The 24,489-nt window shown below is 35.1% G+C and overlaps 1 protein-coding gene across 5 annotated transcripts in view; it reads right to left on the reverse strand.

Annotated features, from left to right (window-relative positions):
* The window catches only part of AKAP9 (A-kinase anchoring protein 9), a 105,110-nt gene that overhangs the window by 18,554 nt on the left and 62,067 nt on the right, over positions 1 to 24,489 (reverse strand). For 3 of the 5 annotated variants that reach the window (XM_041408321.1, XM_041408320.1, XM_041408318.1), the window contains 11 exons: positions 19,650 to 19,864; positions 15,414 to 15,576; positions 12,484 to 12,696; positions 11,242 to 11,280; positions 9,812 to 10,044; positions 9,041 to 9,160; positions 5,853 to 6,029; positions 5,639 to 5,743; positions 5,074 to 5,226; positions 4,630 to 4,809; positions 617 to 1,705 (listed from right to left, as the gene is read on the reverse strand). In XM_041408321.1, coding sequence (XP_041264255.1) covers positions 617 to 1,705; positions 4,630 to 4,809; positions 5,074 to 5,226; positions 5,639 to 5,743; positions 5,853 to 6,029; positions 9,041 to 9,160; positions 9,812 to 10,044; positions 11,242 to 11,280; positions 12,484 to 12,696; positions 15,414 to 15,576; positions 19,650 to 19,864 — 2,687 coding nt within the window. The remainder of the gene's footprint in view (positions 1 to 616; positions 1,706 to 4,629; positions 4,810 to 5,073; positions 5,227 to 5,638; positions 5,744 to 5,852; positions 6,030 to 9,040; positions 9,161 to 9,811; positions 10,045 to 11,241; positions 11,281 to 12,483; positions 12,697 to 15,413; positions 15,577 to 19,649; positions 19,865 to 24,489) is intronic. The other 2 variants (XM_041408322.1, XM_041408319.1) reach the window with 2 other exon arrangements.

Below are 24,489 nucleotides of genomic sequence, written 5' to 3' on the forward strand. Positions count from 1 at the left end.
GACATCAAGCCTATTTTTGGACTGTCAAACATAGTGAATTTTGACGGATGGTTCTAAATTGAGAGGCAATAAACCACTGGTGTATGGAAATCTGGACAAATGAATACTGGAAAAGCCACAGAAGGGAAATATCTTTGGAATTTAGATAGGAAAACAAGAAAACAAACCAAGATCAAAACATACATAAATAAACAACCTCCATCTCAAAACCACCTATATAGTCTCCTATCATTCTGAATCCTATATTAAACAATTTTTATAATTTTAATTCTTATGTCTCTACCTCCACACCATGTAAAGGTGTACTACATTCCATTCTATGTCAAGTCAAATTAAGAATAATAAATTTTATGTCCAAAATTCAAAACCACCTTACAATCATGGAAAAGTAAGGTATTTTTAATACATAATGGAAACTGATAGTGGGTTCCCCTAAAATAACATCCTTAACATCCTTCCCTTCTTTGTAACTGCAGGAATAATAAAGAAATGAAAGTTCTACACAGAGCAGAATATGCCTATACTTATTCTCATTAAGAACCATTTCATTCATTATACTTACATAAAATAACAGGATTTAGTGAAAACAAGACAAAAGAAAATGGCGTCTATTTACCTGATATGTCTGCATTTCTTCTTGCTTAATATATTTCTGAATCTCTTCTTTATGTTTTTCTTTAACCTCTTCTAGTAATTGCTGAAGCTCTAAGAACCTCTCCTCTTTCACTATAGCTTCCCTTTGTGCAACTTTTACATTTTCTTTTTCTAGCTCCAAGCTACGATTTACCATTGCCAGTTGGTCTTCCATCTCATTAAGCCTCTGTGTTAAGAGTGATAATTTTGATTCTGTCTCATTTTCAGTTCTATCACTCAAACCCTCTGTTTGGGCATTCTTGCTTGCTTCATCCACACACTTTGAAGCTTCTTGAATTTCCTGCATGAATCTTCTCTGCTCTTGAACTGCATTTAGCTGAACCTGACTCACAAGAGCAGCAGCAACTTTCTCCATTAGTGTCTTTTCCAGTTCTAATACCCTCTTTTTAAGTGTTTCTTTTTCAGCTTTGCTTTGCTCTTTCATGTCTTTTATTTCATGGTAGCACTGGCACAGTTCTGAATCTTTTTGCTTAATGCATGCCTGAAGTTGCTGCAGTTGTATCTCCATCCTGCTAATGGTGACTCTTGCATTCTCATCTGAAGTCCTAAGCTGGGACTGATCTGGCAAATCTATCTCCTGACACAAGTCTCCTTCCACTTGTTCAGTTTTTCCATTGCTCCTGTCTTCTGATTTTGACTTATCACCTTGGACCAGTGCACACTTATATTTCTCTGTTATTCTTGCATGCTCTTTTTTTAATATACTTATTTCTTGCTTTAACTGGCTCATTTTTAACTTTGTTTCCTCAAGCTCATTTTTTGTTTGAGACGCCTCTGCATTTATGTTTTCTACTTGCTTTTCCAAAGCTTCCTTTTCTGCCAAAACTGCTTCAAGTATGTGTTTTGGACTGTCAGCATCTTCTTGAAAATCAGGAACATCTGTTGGTACCTTTTGTTCAATAATTGCCAGTTCCTGCTGAAGCTTATCAATTACATCATTCAATTGCTCTACTTCCTCATCGTTTTTTTTCTTCACACGCTCTTGATCACTTTTCAGACATTCTACCTGGGCTTCAAGCTCCCGTATATGCTCATTCTGCTCTTCAATAACCTGGGGAAAAAAAGCCAAATAAAACCACCCATGTCATGTTTGTTCTGGACTTCCCAGAAACAGTTTAATCAAACATCGAAAGATCTCGTAAAAGAAAGTTCTCAATGAATTTCTTAATGTCATATCTCTTCTAAAGTTTTAATGAGAATTGAGACATTTTCAAATAGGACTGAGAAAGCAGCCCACGACCTTAAAGAACTGAAAAATAGGTATTAAAGCATCAGATGAAGTGAAAGCATTTGTAACATTCACAGAGCTAGGGAACACTGAATTTCAAGCAAATACTTGCTTATATAAGACCAATTTAGATGAATATGTATTTTAAATAAAAAAAGACCTTTTACTAGGTGTGTTGAAAAATACCAATATAACATGCTTTTTAATCTGAGACCATAGAAAACACCTATCAGTTGACTGTGACATTTTCTGCCACAACCCTAAATATGTGTTTGTGTGTTTATGTGTGCATGCACACATGGATGCAGATGTGCACACAAACACGCAGGGCAAATAGTACATACAGACCCAGAGCACAGTAATTTCCTTGTGCCATAGTTTAAATCAAAGTACAGAGGCAAAGTTACACAAGTATTTGCTTGGTAATGCATATGACTATCCAAACAAAAATCAGAGACTCATGAAAACATGAAGAGAGTAAGACTAATACTTTCCTAGATTACTTCTACAGACACTTTGAATTAAATGCTGTGTAAGGGGATCAAAATTCCAAGAAATTGATAAAATTATGTAACTGATCAAATACAAAGGTGATGACTTAATGACGCAGAAAAGAGAAGACATCTTATATTGGCTTCTAATAAAGAAGTAGAAACAAAAAATGGAGTGACTGGTGTTGATTAACTCTAAATTCAATAAATAAAAAAGTCTCAGCAAAAGGAATAAAAGTTCATTTAAAAACCTTCTTATTAAATTACAGTGGAAGTGTAATTTTTATTTGAGTGTAGAAGAGTGACAAAAAAGTTGTCTTTACAAAGCCAAAATAAAGGCAGACAAGATTTTAAGTAGTAAAGTAAGAAAAAAAAATTGATTTTTTTTTTAAGTGAATGTCTGGAGATCTGAAGTGAACAGTGCTTCTACAGTGGAAATCCAGAAGGCAGAAGAAGATACATCAAAAATAATCAAAAAAACATATAATAAAATAAAATCAGTTATGGTATCTGACATAGGTAAGAACTCTATTAGAGTCTTTTCAAATATGAAAAAAAACATGCAGAAAAGATGAAAGATTACTAAATTCACTACTCAAAATAACCATATTTTTTCCTTTATGACTTAATACTTCATTATGCTTAGTTAGTTAAGTAGAATAATAAGATGACTCTCTAATAAGTATAATATGTACAAAAATAAATGTGACCATACAAATTAGAAAGGCTGGTTTGCCAACCTAGAACTTAATTTTAAAAATCCACAGCCTAGAGGAAGCTCAGAAACACTAAATAAAATCTGAATGAATCATAAAATCATAAAATGTATTGGGTTGGAAAGGACCTTGAAGATCATATAGTTTCAACCCCACTGCCACAGGCACAGTGATCCTGGTGACTGCTATCAACTCAGCATAACAGTTTCTGTTCTTGATAACATAATGGAATAAAGGCCCATAGAATGCAGATACAGTAATTAAAAGAAAAGCACTTAGAGGGATGAAGATGTCTAAGGCACTTAGAAAAGGGATTAACCTAAGAATAATCTATTAATATTTAATAATGCTCTCATAACCAAGAAGAGTAATTATTTAATGTCCTTTAAAATAAAACCAAATTCAGAGGATAAAATTAAGAAAATTAAGCTTCATGTAACAGGAGAAGTAATTAATCAAAATTAATTATAACTGAATCCTAGGTATTTTTCTCAAGGCAAGAACTGTAACTCTATTACTGGGGTCATTGTATAGAGCAGAACTGTTCTGGATTCTTTAGGTATGGTATTTCCAAAATCCAGTTTCCTAAATCCCATTCCAAGTTTCAACATTATCCACTGAGTTTCACTGTAACTGAATTTTGAACTAAAGACTCAGTGAAATTATTCAGCTCAGTCAGAGCCCTATTTTAGTGGATTCAATATGTTGTAGTAGAATGTTAGCCTAAATGTTCATTCAGCTACCAAGGGATAACAGAAATCCTGTTCTTAACTTGCTTTTGAGTAATAAATAACATTTAAAATAGTCAGAATGCAAAATTCAGCCACTGAAAAAATCAGTGTGTTTTATCTGTATAAAATGGAAGTAAGCCAAAAGAAGATGATGCTGATAATAAAAAACTAACATAATTGAAAAATAACAGAAAGCTACAGGTGTTAAAGCTCAATAAATAAAAGATAATTCTGCTTCTTTCGTTCTTTCTTTCTTTTCTTTCTTTCTTTCTCTTTCTATAAAACACAGCATTCTGTTTGCACCTCCATGCTTGAAATTGGATAAAAGATGTTGCCAACACAACCATGAGAACAAAGCATTCACACAAGCTCATGGAGCTCAGAAGTTTAACTGCTGAAAATGCATTAAAATCTAACATGATCCAGCAGATGTCGCTGGAGCACAACACAATGTAAGTCACGTGAGGGAAGATGCTAAAATGAATGTGGAGATTGAATTCAGCTACCTAAATATTATTAAATATTCAGAAGTATTGGAACAAGGAATGAAGAAGAATTTGAGACAAGAACTCAAGCAGAAATAAAAGAGAGTAATTAAAAAGAAAAGCAAGCAAAAAAGCAGCTGACATAAATGAGACAAAAAAGGAAAAAGATATTAGATTTAAAGCACTGCTTGAAATAGAAGCATTTGCATTTGTAAATTAAGGCAGCAATAGAAGATAATGCAACTGGTAGGGGACAGAGGGTTTTTTGTCCTTTAAACTAACAGCACAAAGTAGGACTCTGAAAAGGATTTCAGAAATACGTACCTTGTTGTCAGTTGGGACTTCAAGCTGCTGTTGCAGTTTTGCTATTTGCTCATGAAGATGATATATTTCCTGATCCTTTTCTTGCATGATGTGAGCAAGCCTCCCAGCCACTAAGTGATGGTCCTTTATGGCAGCATCTTCAGATTTCTGGATAGCTAGTCCTAGTACTTCCATTTCATCCTGCCCAAAAACCCCCCAAAAAACGAGTTACAGTTGTATATAGCATTTTCTGCATATTCTTGTATGAGTATTTCAAGTGTAGGAATTAAAATACACAAATTTCATGGAATGACAAGTAATCATATGAGCTTTTTAGTATTTTGGCAAGTTGAATCGTGGACTAGCTTGAGAAAGAGAAAGAATTTGATGTCTTGGCATTTTCAAAGAACTTATTTCTCTGGAGGAAGAAGACTATATCTTTAGGCTTCTCTGTTGCACAGTTACCTTAAATAATTTGTTCTCTTGTTCAAGTTCCTGCAAGTGTGTAGTGGACTCCTTTCGCTGAATTTCTAGCTGCATGTGCAACTGCTGAACTTCTTCATTTTTATTTTCTAGCTCCTCTCGAAACTGCTCCAATTGTTCCTCAAGGTTCGTGACCTACGTTTCCAACAAAAGGAGCAGGAAAAGGAGTAGGAAGTCATGCCAAAAATTAAATGCTATAAATTTCAAGTATAATGTCTACAGTAAACTGGTTGGCTATGCACAAACAAAAGAATGGGTACTTGGTGATATTCTGAGTCCTTAAACTGAATGAAATTTTAAACACCGCTAAAAAATCAGTTTTCCTTAATTGGGCTGAATTTTTATTTCAGAAACACTCATGCAAGTCATAAATATTAACACAGAACAATAATTATCATGGATCATGAGAGAATTTCCAAGGGATTTGGACTGCTGTCTCTCCAACTGTAAAAAATTTCATCTGTATAGTTCACTAAGCTCAAAAAAAAGCAAAAACTGACAAACCAAGATCTAAGTGGAAAGATGGAAGTTTTCACAGGCATTTTACCTCCTTTTCCTTTCTGTCCACAGCTTCTCGTTCAGCTTGCAGTTGTACTTCAAGAGGTAACTCTCCCTTTACTATGATGGTGCCAAACTGTTTCCTTTCCTCCACCTATAAACAGAAATATTACTAATAGTTATCAGATTAAAAAAATACACTATTTTGGTCTCAAGAAAATAAGAAAGCAGCAAATCCTTGCCAAATTTCAACCAAGCAATACCTTTTGCAAGTGGTCTGCACTGATGATTAAGGCTTGTTCCAGTTCTCTTATCCTGCATTCTAGCTTCTCAATTTCTTCATTTCGTTCTTGTACATCTCTCTGAAGCTGCTCCTTAGAGAGCAAAAGCTCACTGCATTTGTCTGTTTTTTCTTTGAGATGATTTGTTAACTGTTCAACCTGATGACAAGATGGCAAGATTATTATATTGTACTGCATGGCTAGCAATAGCAACACCATGCATTTCTGATGGGAAGAAAATATTCCTCTTTTTCTCCCATAACGAAACTCCTACTCCTTAGGTGAAACAGAACATACAGTCAGAATACTGTGGTACTACAACCAACAAATACAAACAGCATTATTTAAGAAGTGGTATGTTCTGTGCCACATCGCCTGCTCTCTAGATCTGATCTTGTTCTTCTGAAGCCTTCAGACTCTGTAGTCAGTTAAAAGCCAGCAGCACAACATCCCTATGCAGCCCACTAAAATGATGCCTTTAACACGTATGGATGGAATGTCTTGACCCTATGGTCAAGAAGCTATTTGCCTCAGAGGAAAATCATAGTTCTAAAAATCTGTGACAAAATTATTCAAAAGAATGAGCTGATTAGTGACATACAGGAATAGCCTAAAACTCACTGGATCTTTAACATTGAAGAGAATAGCTATTCTTAAATCACAAAACACAGGAAGCTTTGTTTTCTTGCTGTGTTCCTTAAATGGGACTAAACAGATGTCATGGATGTAATAAATTCACTTTCTATGGAGGATCAAACATCCTGAATCTCAGTAGGTCAGATGTATTTATCTCAGAAGTAAAATATTAAAAGATTAACTAAAGTAGCAGAGATAGTAATATCTATCCATTTCTAGCTGTATTTCAGAAATTATTAATTGAAATTACAGATAAGAAAGACTCATAACAAATCCACAGTATGAGGTACAGAGATAAGACCTGAGTAATTGAGCAAGAGACGGGGAAAGGAATCTTTGTCCCACTCAAGAAACTGATTTGAGTATTTACAATTAGGAAGTTACGATGTAGCCAAAAGGTAGAAGACTCAAAGCATTTCAAGAGATAGGAGAGAAGAGGACCAGAACATAAAGCTGACAGGATGGTATTATTGACGTTATCCATCCATGAGTAACATCACAGTCTGAAGTGACCTCAGAAAAGTCCTGAGAGAGAAATGGAAAAATAAAAATCAAGTCTAGAGCAGACTTTATGACAACCCTCCCTGGAATAAGCTGACAAAGCTGAAACAACAGTAAGAAACAAATTTAGTTATCAACCAAAAATGGCCTCAAAGCAGAAGAGGATTTTAAAAAATATGCAACTATGAAAAATAAAACAGCTCTCTCAAAAGCATGATAAATAATGAAAATATGTATATTTACAAAATATTTCAAGGAACACTGTGACATCAAAATTCACTATATAGTAAGGATATGTACTGCATTTGATAAGATGAATATAAATCTAATAAATTATTGAAAATCTCATCTGTAACTTCTAGCATATCACATTTAACATCACCTGTATCGAAACCAGCTCCTACATCTGTGGTGCTTGCAGACATTATCTTACTGTCTTTGTCTTTCTACCCACTAAAAAATTGTAATTTAAAAACATCAAGTAGAAATCTCAAAATTTTAATCACAGTTAAAGCATGTCTGTACAGCATGCTTTCAATCTCCATTGTAGTACATCTGCCACCTTAAGAGTGTACACATATGTGTACATGTACACATAAATCAGGATGATTTTTAGATATAGATTTTGAACACATAGGACAATTTTTATTATGCTATTAAATGTGAACTTTTCTTGGGAGAATTTTTTAATGTGAGAATTTTAACCAGGCATTCATATGCTATCCATGCCGAAACTAATAAACAGACATGTAACAAAATGAACTGAAAATGAATATCCTGGATTCAGGAAAATTAATTCTGCTAGAGCCACCTCCTTCTGTGTAAAATGTCAGCAGGAGAGGAACGTGCACACTCCTGGCAACAGAAGGAAATAGATGTAGAATTGCTCTGTATGTTTTGTTTAACACATACCCAGCTAATTCCAGATGATTCATTGTTCACAGAGGTTGATGATAACCATATCACATGGTATCATGACTGAACACTGCCATATTTCATACAAACCTTTGTACTAAAATATATTTAGAAACCCCATGAAGCACAGTTCTAAACCTGCAAATTCCAAATAGGTAAGTACTTTGCATGCTCCTCTCATATATAGAAATGTATGTCCTATTACCGTGGTCCTAAACTATAGCCTAGAATCATAAAATGGTTTTTGTTGGAAGCGACCTTAAAGGTCACCTTGTTCCAACACACCTGCCACAGGCAGGGACGCCTTCCACTATTTCATATAATACAGAATACTAAATATTGCTAATATTTAAGAATTGAATGACAGCAACTGAACTACTACAGTAAGGCATTTGATTTGAAAATGAAAGTCTAACATAAAAGAGGACATTTTAATCCTGAAAATCTAGCAAGAAAATCATGCAGAAATACCAGCCTTGATCAAAAAGCAGCACACAAGAAAACCCAAAAAAAAAAAAAGTAATTTGACTACCAGTTCATCAAACAAAATCTGCAAAAGCATTATAATAGATAGCATTTACACTGCTGACACTTCTTGATTTTGCTGAGTCTGAGAGTTTTCTGTGATTCCCTTGAGCTGCTGCTCTACAGTCACTACATTTGTTTCAGTGCCAAGAGACTTTCAGTGGGGAGGTTCAGGTGAACGCACAGAGTGCTACAACATGCCAGGTGTTAAACCTCAGTAACTTGATTCCCCCAGTGGTGTACCTGTGCTATAAAAACAGGATGTCAAAAAACAACATAAGAACATGTAAAATTGCTAAAATAGTCTTGAATGTTTCCACAAACTTTTGAGAACAGTGGATTTTCTAAGTTAAGTTATAGGAGAGTCTTATTGAAAGTCAAGAAGTTTCTGTATGTCTGCTACTAAAACTGAACAGCCTAAAACAACCCCCTAAAAACACAGTTCCCCCCCACCTTCAACCTCAGGGCATTTACTTTCCTGGCTTGCAAATGGATGCAGAGTAGGTACACCATAAAATAGCTTCATTATAATATCTTAAAAGCTATCAACCTGTCATTTATATTCATTGAGTACAAGTAACAAAATGTGTTACCTCTCTGGTTTGATGTTCATTGACAGGCTGACTCCTTTGTGGAATCTTAAGCTGTTGTTCCAGCTTCTGTATCTCTTGCTGGAATACATCTCTCTCATGCTCTCGGTCAATTGCTTGCTCCTGAAAGTTAAGAAATCATGTGGATACACCATTTGATTTAAAAACTATCCAAGTTAAGTGTCATCACTTCTAACTTGCATTCATGTGAGGCTGGTAACAGGAATATCAGTATTTATAAGGTAGCAGAACCTTTTGCTACCTTATATTGCAGATATCAATAACCTCTTAATTATTTGGGGCAATAAATTTCATATTTTCAATCAAAAAATTAGCACAGCACAGACACATCAAGTAATATTTTACAAAAATAGCAGGTTTGTTTGTTCTGTTCCAGGTACACCATATAAATGTAAACATTCCAAGCAAGTATTTTATGATTTCTTCACTACTGTTTGTCTTTAATAAACACAGAATAAACAGACATTAAAAACAGAAATTAACTCTGGGTTAATATTATAAAAAGCCAGAAAAAAACCCTATAAATTGCTTGAAATACAGAGCTGTACTAAGCAAGCACTTCCAATTAATTTTCAACTTTTAAAATGTTATTAAATTCTTGGGCTGGAACCCACAACACGGCTGATGTTTGCTATCATCTACCTATGTTTGCTCAAAATCTGAAAAAAATTAGCATTTCTCCCTGAATGAAACTTCAGCAGAAGTGCAACCCACCCCCACATCTTCATGATATCTGCCTTTTACCACACTTACATCTAGAAATTTTCTTGTTTTCTCCAGCTGCTTCTCCAAGGCCTGGTTTTGCTGCCTTAAGTCCATTAGTTCTGCATTTTTCTCTTGTTCTAGCTCTACAAAACGACTGACTTGTTCTTCCAAGTCTATTTCCAAGACTTTAACTTGCTTCTGAAGGTCATCATATTCTTTTTCAGCTTGACGTTGTACTTCAATTTTTTCCTTCATTAGCTTTTCTGTTTCCTCCAGTAATTCTGAGTATAATCAAAGCATTGTTACTTTTAGATACATATAGTAAGCAATGTTATGAAGCAAAACCACTCCCCAGGGTATCCATGCTGTAATGTGCAGAAGGATGTGAACTGGCTTGGGTTTTTACTATTTTTCTTTTTTGAAAATATATTTCCTTCTGAGAAATAATCATGATACTGACTGAAGCAAATTCATATTAAAATTACTCTCCTTTAGGTAGTCTTCAAAGGACTGTTACTGAAGTTGTATCAGAGCACCCCCCTGTTTAAGTTTCATATAAATTAAAAGGCCTTTGTACAATTATAAATAAAAGAAAATGTATGGGGTCAAACCACAGCCAGAGTCAGCACAGGAGTTAACAGTGATGTACAGAAAACCCAACCCTCTTCTCATCCCCATTGCCAGTAAAATCAATCCACTCCCAGACTTCATTATTTAATGTGATACATATAAATAATTTGAGGGAAATACTGAAAGATTTAGCGAGGTTGCCGGGCAGACAGAGAGGAAAATTACTGACCTGCAACTGGAGCTTGCAAAATCAGTGACTGCATGAATGCCCAATTTTGAGTCATCATGAAAAAGCCAGCAAGCACATACACAGGAAAGCCCCAAACCACTCTAAGACTCTTAAGCCACAGCCCACTGAAGTGCCTATTAAATAGCCATATGAACCCCTTGAGGTAAAACCCAAATGGCAAAGTGCACTTACTTTTGGAGAATCTTAAAAACAGGATTGATATTTAGACAGAAACAATAAAATTTACTTTCACTACAGAAGAAAGATCCTTCAGGCACCATCATCTTACATCGTATTTAACCAATTCTCATTTCTAGGTAACCATTATATACCAATATAATAAGATGTTTAATTATCACAGTGAATGACTCAGCTGTATTTGGAAATAAAAAGAAATAGAAGACTACAAAAATATCTCTCAAATACCATCTAAGTAACTGTAATTCATAGGTGAATAAGATGATGGTTATTGATGAATTTGCTTATTATGTTTAGAAATTATAAGAAATGTTGTTAGCAAAATGTAGAACTGAGTATGAAATACAACATCAAAGCTGCAGGCCAGTAAGAATTACAAGTAACGTCAGTAAGCCAAAAGCCCAATAATCCTGATTAACAATGTCAGTACGTGTAAGTCTTCCACCCAGTTACAGATTGGCCATGCAACATACAAACACACCTGCTTGGGAAGCTGCATCGATTGCAGCATCTACTAGGCCTAGGAGAATAGAGAGAGAGAAAACAAAAAAAAGAAGCAAAGTAATTCACATGCCAGCTATAGTTTTCTTGTGGTGCAACAATGTAAGAGAAAATGAAGCCAAAGATAGATGTGGCATTTAATGACAAAGTTGTTGAGATAACTTAGGGAATGTGACGAGTTATTCTGGTATGCATGATATAAGTACCTACACATATAGAATTGTTTGTCCTTACAGCTCTTAAACATGAAAATAACTTTAATATATTTAGAAGCCTAAACCATATAAAGAATAACTGAAGTGGAATCATAGAAAAGGATCTTCCTTATTACAGAGTAGGAAGTAGCAGGTTGTTCTGAAAATTTCATAATTGCAGAAAATTGCAGAAAACTGCAAATACACAAGATGTGCAATCTATAAAAATGGCAACATTATAAACTGGAATAAACATCTAGAAATTAGATACAATTATTACTTCATCCTGCTATTTACAATGTAAGCACTGCAATCCTTGAAAGATCAGTACTTCATAAAACACTAGAGTTCTCATTTTCTTCCCCTCTCAAACATGAAATATTAATTTCAGTTATTGGTTTAAGGAAGAATTAAAAGACACTTTTACTTCATGAAGGTAAATGCTTTTTTTGAGTAAGCAGTTAGTTAGATTACATTGACATGGTATATATCTGAAATTTTCACCATCAGGGCTGAAAGTTTTCATTACTGGTAGATAAAAGGCTTTCCTTATCATGCAACTGTTGTGCTATTCTTCCCTGAAAGAGGAATTTATTAGAAAAATTCATCTTCTGTGATTAAAATAAATACAGTTATCACATGTAGAGCAATCATGTTCTGGTAGGTATACTTCCTAGTCTGTCTTTAAGTCTGTTTGGAAAGTATTTAGACAGTATTCTTATCCATTGTTGCTATTCCATCTCCAGTGGTAATCTAAATGAAAGCAGATTTTTGGAGATAAAGCTTTTTCTGGCTTAAAGAACAACTGTAATTTCTCAACACTTCTAAAAATTCAGTCATTTCGTGTTTAAAAATCAAGAAAAGTTATCATGCTAACATTAGGCAACAGGTGTGAAAATGTCACAATTGGTCCTATCACATTTTTACTAATGATCACAAAGGCAATGAGGAGAAGCCTTTGCCAAGACTACTTATTGCATTTTGGAAGTATAAGCAAATCTCATAGAAAGATTGTGATGAATACATACGCTGCTCTACTGGCCCCGCCTCTGCTCTCATGGCGTCCTTCTGTCTGGAGAGTAATTCCTTTTCTTCCTGTACCTGCTGCTTCTCAGCCTCTAACTCCTGCAATTTGTTACCTGTACACAGCAGCTCTTGCTCTAGATGGTCAATTATATCTACTTTTTCCTGGAGTTGTTTTTCCAGAAATGCTTTCTCATCTGCATAACCATCAATGAGGCCTGTAAAACATCAGTTTGGGGCAGATTTAATAGACAATCAAAACCAATTTTTTCTTGCTGAAGTCACTATTGTATTCTGACATGCATGCACATGTATGTTAGATGCTCAACACCTGACAATTTATACTCCTGTCCTTGCTATCCTTTCAGCATGAACAAATTACAGGAAAGATACCAGAACACCAACTATAACTCTTAATTTTCACTCAGCACAAAACCTCTGGAGCAAACAGGAACTCCAAAGCCAAGGAAAAATATGAGAAATAAGAAATTTAAATAAATTCAGTATAAATCACTATAAGTCCAGTCTTGAGCCAGTATTAAAATGGATTTTACTCTGTCTTGAGAATGTAGAAAAACTAAAGGTATTTACATTTGTTAACCATGTAGACCCGTATTTTCTTTCTATATTTGAATTCATAGAGAACACACAGGACTGGACATATAGGACTGGATACTGAAATAGAAAACACTGAACAAGTAACTTCATTTATAACATTTCAAAACCTCAAGACAATACAAACTCCAGTGGTTATTCCCACCCATATCAGATGCTGTTCAAAATGAATACTTAACAGATTTGAAGTTGAGAGGGCATTCCCAGGTTAAATGGAATGCACACTCCCACAAAAAAGTTATGAAGTCTGCTAAAATCACACATTGTGGTATTTACTTCTGCCAGGTTTGGTTTTTTTTGAGATGTAATGAAAATTGTCAGAGTTCAGTGAACAAATTTGCATTAGCTTTTCCATCACATCACATAAGTCATATCTGACACCACTAAAACACAAGAGATTTGAAAATGTCTCAGCTGCAGCAGTTTTTGTGATAAGAAAGAAATGATCACAAATGACACATTTAATCTCCAGAGAAGACAGAGTACCATCAGATGTATAATGAACTAAGACACTGTTCTGCATACCTACCTAAGGAACTTGATAAAAGAATGTCGTTTGTCAGAGTATGCTCACAACTCAGTTCAATGGGCAGAAATCAAATAAAAAGAGTTCTACGACATCTTTGTTTTGTTATATGAACACCAACAAAAAAGTGCCAGTCATTTAAAAGTGCATTAATTTCAAATGCGCCTAACTTACAACTGTGCAATATATTTATCAAAGGCTGACACTAACATCTAATTCTCTCTTATATTCTAGAACTGTTCATGAACTAAATCAACAAAGCCATTCTGTACTAATATATTAGGCATTTTTACTTTATTACTGTAGATTTGTGAATAAAATTTCTATCAAGACAAAATATTAAACTCCAAAGAAAGCAGCAACATATAGCTGCCTACATTCTGAAATTCTTCAATATTAAACATTTTGTTACTCCATATGTGTCAGAATATATATTCTTAGGTAATTTATATCTTGTTGAAGAGTTCTTCAGATTTTTGCATGTTAAGATTTGTTCCAAACAATCCTTTTTCACCCTCAATTAAATATTGAAAAAAAAAGAAAAAGTAGTAATGCCTACTTCAGATTTTAATCAATTCCCTCTTAAATCAATTTTCATCCTTTCTGGCTTTGCTAAAGCTACTGAAAATTGCAGCCAGTACTGCTGTTGCTGATACACAACATTTATGCTGTATGAACTGACAGGTCACCAACTTTCCATCACAGCACACTTTAGACATGTGACTTAGAAACCTGCACTGCTTTTCAGCTTATGTGTGTCCTAGCTATTAATAGCATGTGAAATCATGATGGATTATCTGTCTGTGTAAAAAGAAGAGGAAGCCTGGCAGGGTAGCATTCTCCAGGAGTAACAGCTGACTATGAAACTGCACTCTATGTTCCCATTTTAAAACAGAAAAGTCTGCTGAACTTCAAAACTATAAAAAATATTTTTCTGCTTACTACTATGGAGATCTTATCTATAGAGTAGGTGTTTTTTGCATATTTTCCAGATGCTAATCAGATATAATGACAGAAATATTGGGTGGCTACAAAACATTGAGCTGTCAAAACAAGAGAACAAATTGTCTGTCAGATTTTAACATATTTCCTGATGTCAGAACAGATTATTACATTTCCCCTATTGTAAGATGCTGTAATTTTTAATTGCTTCCTTAATGCAGGTGCAAATACACTTTTTAAAAGACCACTTCAAACAGTGCAAACTGAAACTTATCACCACCATATTATCACAATCAGAATAAGGATTCTTTGTCAAGGTCAAGACGCAGCAGACACAAACTGAAATGCGAGTATGTATGCAAATAAATTTGGGGTTTTTCTCCTTTCCCCTCATTGATGCTAGCTGAACACTGGAACAGCCACTCAGAGAGGCTGTGGATATTCAAAACCTGACTGAACAGGGTCCTCGGCAAGCTGCTCTACCTGATCTTGCTTTGAGCAAGGGGAGGGAATAGTTGATCTCCAGAAGTGCCCTCCAGCCACAACTATTTATGGTTTTAAGCTGTTAACATTTAAGCTTGTCTGCACAAACAAACATGATCCAAACACATATATAACCTATTATTTTTAATATTGCCATGTATATGTTCAGACAATAAGTGAATCAAAATTGGAAAATAGAATCACAGTGTGGTTGACATTGGTAGAGACCTCCAGATGTTATCATGTCCATAACTATCAGAAGGCCCATAACATTCTAAAATTTACAAAGAAATTGATCAAATTTGCAATTTCTTTACCCATTTAATAAGTAGGTGCAAAGTCCAACAACTCACCAAAAAAGCTACTCACCTTCAGCTTTACTAAGCTCCAAAGCCAACTGCTCTCTGGCTTTGGTTTCCTCATTGAGACGTTCTTGTAGCTCTTCCTGATACCTGATAAATTCTGTGGCCTCTTGTTGCTTCTTGAAGGACTCTCGCATGAGTTCTGTCTGAGTAATTTTAGCATGTTCAAGCTACCACAGGAAAAAAATTACAGAAATTAGATAAACACCAATTCTATCATTCCTATTTAATTCACAGTTGCTTTACAGTGTGATTGGAAGCCTCACATAACTTCACTAAACATGTGATAAAATCTTTATTGAACACTCATTTGCAGAGTACAAGATGAAGACTGACTTATAAAAGTCTAAGCAAACAGGCTTTGTCAGTACAGTGAACTCCATGAGCCACCTGGCTAAATCCGTGTCTTTGTTCCGGTAATTCCTGATTTATGAGTTTACACTAGATTCACCTTTGTCTACACCAGTTTTGCAATAAATACGAGTAAGCTACCACTCACCATACACTTAGAATGGGCAAAAACATTGTATAAAACTGGCAGAATCCTTATTATAAATGGACTGAAATGGTGCTTCTCCTCTTTTTCTCTTTAACATGAAGGTTGATGAGAACACCAGGGAAATGTCAATTTTCAGAGTACTGCACATTTCAACCAACAAGGGAGTAAAGCAATGCTTCCTCCAACAGTGTCAACCTAGCAGAATTACTAATTATTTTTTTTATTCTTTTCCACTTGTCTGGTGGGTTAATATTTAACATGTACTGACACAGAGAGAGCAGTTTCACTGTGCCACTATCCTGAAGTACTGGAAAACCATGCCATGTGAAATTGCATATTTTCAGTTAAGATGTATCCAAAATTAAAATTTCAAAACTAATTAAAATTAGGATTACAAAAGAAAATAATGCATAAAGATTAAACATTGTTAGAAATTTTGATTAAACAAAATGTTTTGATTAAACAAAATTGGGGTTTTTTTTTACTTTTTAATATTCTGGTTACTGGCAGATATTTGAAAGATAGTAACATCTACAGTCTCTATAAATTATTCTGTCTCTTGATTTCTTAAACTATAAAAGCTTTCTCACTAAGTTCCCCTAAGATCAGATATATGAGGAGTTTGCTTTAAAAGCTCAGAAAAATGGGTTAAGGAACATTAAATAGAACAGTGCCCACAAAATTATCCACTTACACTTTGAAAAGAAAATCTGAATAATCAATACATTCCCTTTTATAATACACTGAATTTAAATACTCAATTTATTTTCTACAGCATTCCTTTTCAGATGGGCATCATTAACATGTTCATGATAATTATTTATTCTGACAAGAGTTAAAGAAAAATCTAAATACTGCAACTATCTGCACTAGTTTGAGATATTTTTAAAAATCACAGCACACCCTTCCTTTAGCCTTATATTTTTGAGTGCTTAATGAAAAACCCACCTTGGATAAAAGGGAAACATATGATAGATTTACTGTACATAGACAACTGTGAAAGTGGCTTCCTGAAACGCATGAAATTTTTCGGTTGAAACTCGCAACAAAAATTATTCTCCAGCTTTTTTCAGTAATAACACCACAAAGTATTGTTAAAAATATCACAGGGCATAACCAAAAAGAGGCACAAACACAAACATGATTTTTTAAGATGAACAATTTCTCCCCACGATCACTGAAAGCAAGCTGCCAGCTTGTGCTAGTTACTGTTACTAGTCAGTGCACCCAAGTTAAAGGCAACAACTTTGATTGCAGTCTCACCCCCACTCTGAACTACTCTCAGTGAGAAAAATGAAATGTAGTAAGTTACACTGAAGTGCTTTAAAACGAGATCTCAAGTATCTGGAATTTAACATATTTCTGTGTCTGATCAATTTCTTACATTAGAAATGACCAGAGAATTGTATAAATAAGTGCCCGCTTCAGTGCCTACTGAAAACTGACTAGGAAAAGGACCTCTCACCAGTACAATTTTAACAACTGAGAAAAGTTTATATAATTTTTCACTGCATTCTCTTCTATTTAAGCTTAATTTCTTTTAAAAACTTGTATACTTACTGAATAGGGAGGTGTAGGCAATGAGATTTTAGAGACAACTTTCAAAATGTGCCCATTTTTTTTGTGGCTGAAGTGAAAAATTGAAGTATTTACAACTACAGAATTATTCTCATCCAAGTGTTCAGGGAAAGGAAAAGGATAGGGCAAAGGCACACGAGATTCAACCTCATATGTATCTTCTTCTTGCCCTTCAGTCCACAAACCACTAAACAGATTAGATGCCCAGTAGGTGCGGTAAGAATCCATTCCAAAAAATATTGCTCTTGCTGTCTTCTCAACTGTCCCGTGGGTATTTGGCACTAGCTAGGCTGGCTTTAGAAATTTCTGACAGGAATTTCTAACAGAACACGTGCGTTTAACAGTCTGGAGACACATATCAGCACAGTCGGTGACAAACCTACTCAGAATCAGCAGGAAGCCTCAGATCACTTTTCAAGCTGAGTAATTCAGGGGTGGATTAATCCCAAACACAGAGGTACAGGAAAACTTCATATGGTCACTCCTAAAAAACCCTTCTTAGAGAAGTTTCACATCAAAAGGCAGCAGACATCTTCCAATAGCAACTGGCAAATAATTTCCAAGGCAAGGAAACAGAATTTTCTTCTATCCGCACAGGAATGCTGCAGCAGACAAGCAAGCTAACAGAACCGAAACTAAAAATTTTCCAACTCCACTACGGCAAATGAACGAAAAATACAGATATGTCATTATTTGCATTCATCCTTGTTGCTGGAGTTAATTCAACAGGAAGAACTTTCGCAAGCTCTGCTAGTTTAAAGGCTTCCTGCTAGTCTCTCCCAGCTGAAAGAGTTCAGGGGAGTGGCCCAGTTTATTTACCTATACACAACACCAGCAGGTGGAATTTGAATTAATACACCCACTATATGTCTTGCCTCAAGTTTCAAACTGCACTTCAGGCCTGAAAGTGTGTGTTCAGACAGGTCTCATGCAGTTACTTTGAAGATTTTGCCAGGTTTTCTCTGGCTCTTTAAAGTTTATTTGAAGAAATGGGTACATGTCTGGATGCAAAACACAACTGATTAGAGGAAAGGTTAAAATCTTTTCTGCCTGTAATAAATTTTAGATTATAAAATACTGCAGACTGGAAAAAAATATAGGATTCAGTTTCTGACTATTTAAAAATAATTTTCAAGTCACCTTTATATCCATGGTATATACAAGAACATTATATAATCCAATAAGCAGACATTGCAAAGCAGACAAACTTGAGAAGTCCCTCTCCACAACAGCCAGAGAGGTGTCAATATTTACACTGTGAGAAAATGTGAAAACAGAAGGATTTTTTATAAACTTAAGGGAAAAAAAAAGCCAAAAATATACGTGATCATCAGGGATAAATCCATCTTTGTATAATAGGTATTAATGAAGAAAATGTGTCTGTATGTGTTTGAGCCGTAACTCTTGCTGGTATTGGCAGAGTCTCAGCTACAATGCTATGAAGGAAAATATTTTGACATCTTCAAATTGTAATGCACACTATCTAAAAGTAAAGCACATGGTAAAAGCAGTAATTTGAACTGATCTAGGTTAATGGTTCCTATTTCAGTTAACAAGGAAGTACTCCAGACAGCAACTAGCATCCCACCACAGAAAGTACTCTGATAGCAAACTGCTTCTTTTCTGGATACTATTCCTGAATCACATACCTCACATAAATGCTGGAGTGCAGACTCCTTTTCTCATAGCAAGGTGGGTATGTGCTTAACTGGCCAAGTTTAAATCACAGTTGGAAGAGACAGCAGGAGAGCTCCACTTTTTTAGTCAATTGACTAAAATGTTTGTCAAGAGAACTAGACACAGTTGCCCTTAATCCTCCCTCTTGACAAGCTCTATGTGCTCTGACACCTCCTGTCTCATCTCTCAGCTGTAGCCAAACGCAGATGATCCGTATGAGCAATGAAAGATTGCCCTAAACTGGTAAGAATGCCCCAAATTCAGGCTTCCTCTGCAGACCAAAGTAGATTTCTAGCAGGAAAGTAAATTTATCAGTAAAGTCATGCTGGAGCAATTTTTTTTCGGGTGGAGGCACCTGAAGCATTTTTTACAGCTGTCAAAATGAACCTATGGGTTTTAGACTTATGAAAACACAATCACAAGAAAAATAAAGAAAAAAGCTCCACTGAGACACAGAAATTAAAGTGCCTCTCTATTAAATCACCCCACCTGATTTGAAGTTTCATTGATAGCTTCCAGAAGCTTTTCAACAGCCGCCTGCAGTCGAGAACTAATATTCAGAATGAGCTCTTCATTTTCGGGGTCTATTTCCATCCCACTTTCTGCAAGATGTTGGCTCAGCAGTCCTTCTTCACCTGCTGCTCCTGACCACATGTTAATATCATCATCTCCCATACTACTACCATGATATAAGGAGCAGGACTCTGAGAAAAAGAAGAAAAGAAGTTACCTTTTCACAAAGACTCTAAGCAATTGCAAACATGAAAAGCTGTCCAACTGAGTTACAATAAGAAAGACAAGTCCAAAATGATTAAAATATTCATCTTTGTCACAAAAACAGAAAGGGAAATACTGCATACTAAAATCCACACAAACAAGATAAACAATGTGTTAATTCAAAAGAAGCAGAAGTGCAAGAGAAAAGGAGATATTAACAGACAACATTTTAGACACACTTTCAGTATGCCAAGGGGTTCTGACGCTAATCTTTGAACCTTTGTTATGATCAGTAACCCTTACTACTTAGAATAACTTGCAATAATACTTGCCACATTGTCTTTATAATACAAATCAGCTAAAAAACCCCAAACAAAACCAACACCAGACTGTCAGTCCCTGTTTCACCAACATCCAATTGTGTTACTATGCATTAACACAAAACTGTTCAAGTCAGTGAATCTAACTCAAGTGAGTAAAAGGAAAGGCATGCATGCAATTCAGACAGCCTCTTAGGACAAACAGACTGGAATACAGAACAACAATATTCAGCATGGTTATTAGTGATTAGTGAAAAACTGAAATTTACTAAAATGGGTAGCTGAACAAATCAAGTACAGTGCAGCAGGACTGCAACTGTTCCTGCTGCTGGGCCACCTGGCACCTGCCTGCTTCTCAATCTTCCTGAGGTCTGATGCCATTTAAGGGCATTATCCATTCTTTCTGAAAAGCCAGACACACAAGGTTTGCCTATGGTATTAGGCTGATAGCAATTCCTCTAGAAAGCAGCAAATCTGCCATATCTAGAATTCAAAGCTGTATTTAAGCAATGCAAGTGAAAGCAAAGTCTTGAGATGTTTTAAAATTACACTTTTGGTATGAAAGAACAATACAGTAGATATATCATGACTGTTGAAACAATTGTTGATAAAGTCTTTTAAAAATAAAGAAGTGTTATGCCCTTAGACTGACTTAGATCTGATATGTCAGAAATAAATGCTACTGTGGAGAGTTTTTTAAATGACAATTTATTTAAATGAAGTATATTTCTGGAATATATTTAAAGTAAATATTTTGGTATGGTGCATTTTTTTAACAATTAGATGCACTTGCTTAGGATTTTCTCAAAAATATCTTATTTTTCAGGAAAAGCATTATGACTAAATGAATTCAGAATAGTCAATTCCTGTTTAGCAATGAAGTTTCAATACTGGGTTATCTTTGAATTCAAGTTCCTGGTTCCTCCAGGAATTGTGACTGCTGAACTAGAACAGTTTGTTTAGCTACAGAAATTGAATTGAAATTACAACAGGTCAATCTCACAAATTGCCTCTAAAAATGTATGTAGGTCTTGTTGGTTTTGCCTCCTAACCGGGCAGGCAAATAATATTGGCAGGCGCATAATAATATGAGCACTCTTGTTGATGTTGTTTGAACCTATCAAGCAAGTCAGATTCTAGTTTGAGGTTTGTTTTTAGCATTTTTGTAACAAGCTGCAACATGATTAACCACCTGGTGTACTTAATATACATTCCTACCTGCAAGTATTCTGACAATAATATCAGCAGCCATATATGTGACCCATACACAACAAACTAATCTATAGTGATTTTAATTGAGGAAGGTTTCCCTTGGTTTACTTTTCTCTTAAAATCGCTAAGATTTTTCAAATGCAGGTGCATTATTTTTTTCTTCTAGTTGTATTATTACTGTTTCATATCTCCTTTTAGATACGAGGGATATAATGTTACAAACTCTTTTCACATTCCAAAGGGAAAAAACAGAAGCACACTATATGCATGAACAGAACGAATAACCAGATGAACAGAAGATACATTCACATGGCACCTTTCATCTACACAGGATTTCAAAGCACTTTTGAGTACTGCACTTTGGAATGGCAGTCAAACTCCTGCAGTAGAATCACCCTAGCAGTGGCTAGCAATCATTTTCTGCCAGCACACTAAATATCTGCAATGGGTTTATAGACCATAAAAGCTTTCCCACAACACCCTGATATTCCAACCCTCTGCAGTATAAGGAAGGCTGCAAAATTAACAATTTCACTTTTTAATATTTGATAGCATTTTGATATCTTACCACCCAAATTTGGGCTGTGTTTGGGTGTTTCAAAATATGTCAGTAGTGATGCAGAAGCTTTAATATCCTCAGAGTAGAAAGGACCTCCATTTGAGATGGATATTGAGCAGCATAAGTATTTCCAAATGCTGTGCCAAAGTACTGGTTAAAGACTGAGTTGAAGGAAAATATTATTCCCTACTGAGCCACCAACACACTTACTGCAGCACCTGATGCTCTTTGGAGGCCACCCATCTTAAGAACTGACCAGGTAAGACCCTGCTTACCTTCAGAGATCTCACAAAATAAAAGCCCACAGTACAGTAGCACAGCTATAAACAAGATAAAACAATGACATATTAGTTATTGCACAATCTAATGCTTTCCTGATGGAGTACAAGTCATTTTGGTAATGTTCCTGTTTTCTTTCTCAGGTTTAACCCATAATTCATGTCCTGTCACCCTTCCATTTCAGTAAATGATTTGCTTGTGAGGTACATCTGGGTTGTGCAATGACAATTGTGTGTAAAATCAAAAATAAAGATTATACATAATGACTGCAGAAATGTGCAGTTGGTTGCAAAAATCATCTAAACTGTCTGGAAACTTCTGAAGAAAAACTTAAAAACACTGATGGCAGCTCAGAATTTTAAAAGCCAGGTTCAGAATATGTATTTTACATTAATAATGTCACTAATATTATTTCTTCTTGCCAGTGACAACAACAGTACCAACAGGCCTCTAAGAACTCATACCAAGACTCAAAACTCCAGTTTTGTTTATGACAATTCTTTTGTAATTAGCTTCCATTTCTTTTCAATAAATACAAAACACATCAACATTAAAACATAATTTTGTTATATGAAATATATCATAACAAAACATCATAATTTGCCAGAAACATAACTATAAAAAATGAGGAAAGAAAAAGTGAGCTGTCACCAAAAGTATAATTAGGCACATGGAAACTTTAATAATCTCAAAGATAACAAAAAACCCCAAAAAGTATCAAATGCAAAAAAAACTTGTAATACTTCTGCTTATACAATGGGATTGGGCAACCCAAATGATAAATGTAGACAACCATATTATGATTTCTACAAAGTGGAACTTAAGAACACAAATTCATGTTAAATGTCTTCTTAACTGCACAGTGAAAGTCTCTTTTTCTCCTCAAAATGGTCTTAATACACAGCAGCTCAGTACAGCATCTTTCCACATGATTTTCAGTGGTGGAAACAAGAAACAGAAACATTGCCCAGTCTCATTAATCACCCCTGGCAGCTTAATGTCTAATCCCCATTTTGTTTATCCTTATTTGCCTGTTCAGTCTCCCACCCTAACAGAACTAAATCAAATTCCACTGTCCTGTACTTTTGTTTTTCAGTCAATACAAAATAATAAATATAATATAACTGACTTTAGTAAAACTGTTATCTCTTTGTGTAAACTCTTTCCTGGTAATGAAAAAAAAATCAACCAAAGAAACAAAAGTTTATATTGTTTCCTTTGCCACGGAGCATGCAGTTCAGCACATCAGATGTCATGGCCCACTAAATCTTAAGAAAAGTGCTTAATTATACAGTGCTTGCTCATAAGTTTCAGATACAGAAGTTGTTTACGAGCTGCCAACTGCCATTTATGAACCAATACATATTTTGCATCATGTAGAGCCAGTATCTGTTTACTCCTGTTTACTCCACTTAGGAATTGGGCTTAGGGGTTACAAGTTGGAGACAATAAATCAGTTTTGTGGCAGCGCAGTGTTTATCTATTTACTACCTTTTTTCCTGGTACACTGATCAGAAATAAGGAGCTCAGAAGCTTAGAAGGCAAGAGGGTTTAATATTCAAGGAAAGCTGTAACCTCGCAGGCTTCTCCAGAGCAACCTGCATTACTGCAGTCCCTCTACCCAAGTGAACTCACCAGATTACTGAGCACAAATGCCATTCCAATGATATGTTTTATGACTGAAATTTGAACTTTACTCACTCTTCTAGAAATAAAATCCTGTGCTTGCAGATAACCCAGTCAATGTCACTCTATAAATGCTCTCTATAAATCAGGTGTGGTTATAAGAATATGATCTTAATTATTCAGCTTTTAAAAATGCAGAAACTCAGCAAAAGCAGTAAGCTGAGTTTGCTTGTCAATACATACAGATTACATTCAGAAGGTCAGAGAGAATTCCCTTCATTAAATACATTATTTTACTACTTTATTATTAGATTTTTATTAGTATAAATGTATTCCTACAGATTTCCTAACTAATTAAAAAGGAAGATCTGTTTGGCTGGGTACTAGAAAATACAATAGCATGCACAGTTTAAAAAAAACCCAACAGTGTCTACATATTTCTAACTTCCATAAAATAATGGGGAAAATTTTTTAAATTTGTCCTCTCAAGCCATTTAAGTGTTAGTATAGAATACGAATAACAAGAATCCCATTGTTGAAAACACTAACAAAATTGTTCATCTAATTCCATTTGAAGAAAGACCAAATATTTCAGCTGATGAAACAGTACAACTAT

This window comes from Onychostruthus taczanowskii, unplaced genomic scaffold, assembly GCF_017590055.1.
Source record: "Onychostruthus taczanowskii isolate IOZ18803 unplaced genomic scaffold, ASM1759005v1 scaffold3, whole genome shotgun sequence".
NCBI classification, from domain to species: domain Eukaryota; kingdom Metazoa; phylum Chordata; class Aves; order Passeriformes; family Passeridae; genus Onychostruthus; species Onychostruthus taczanowskii.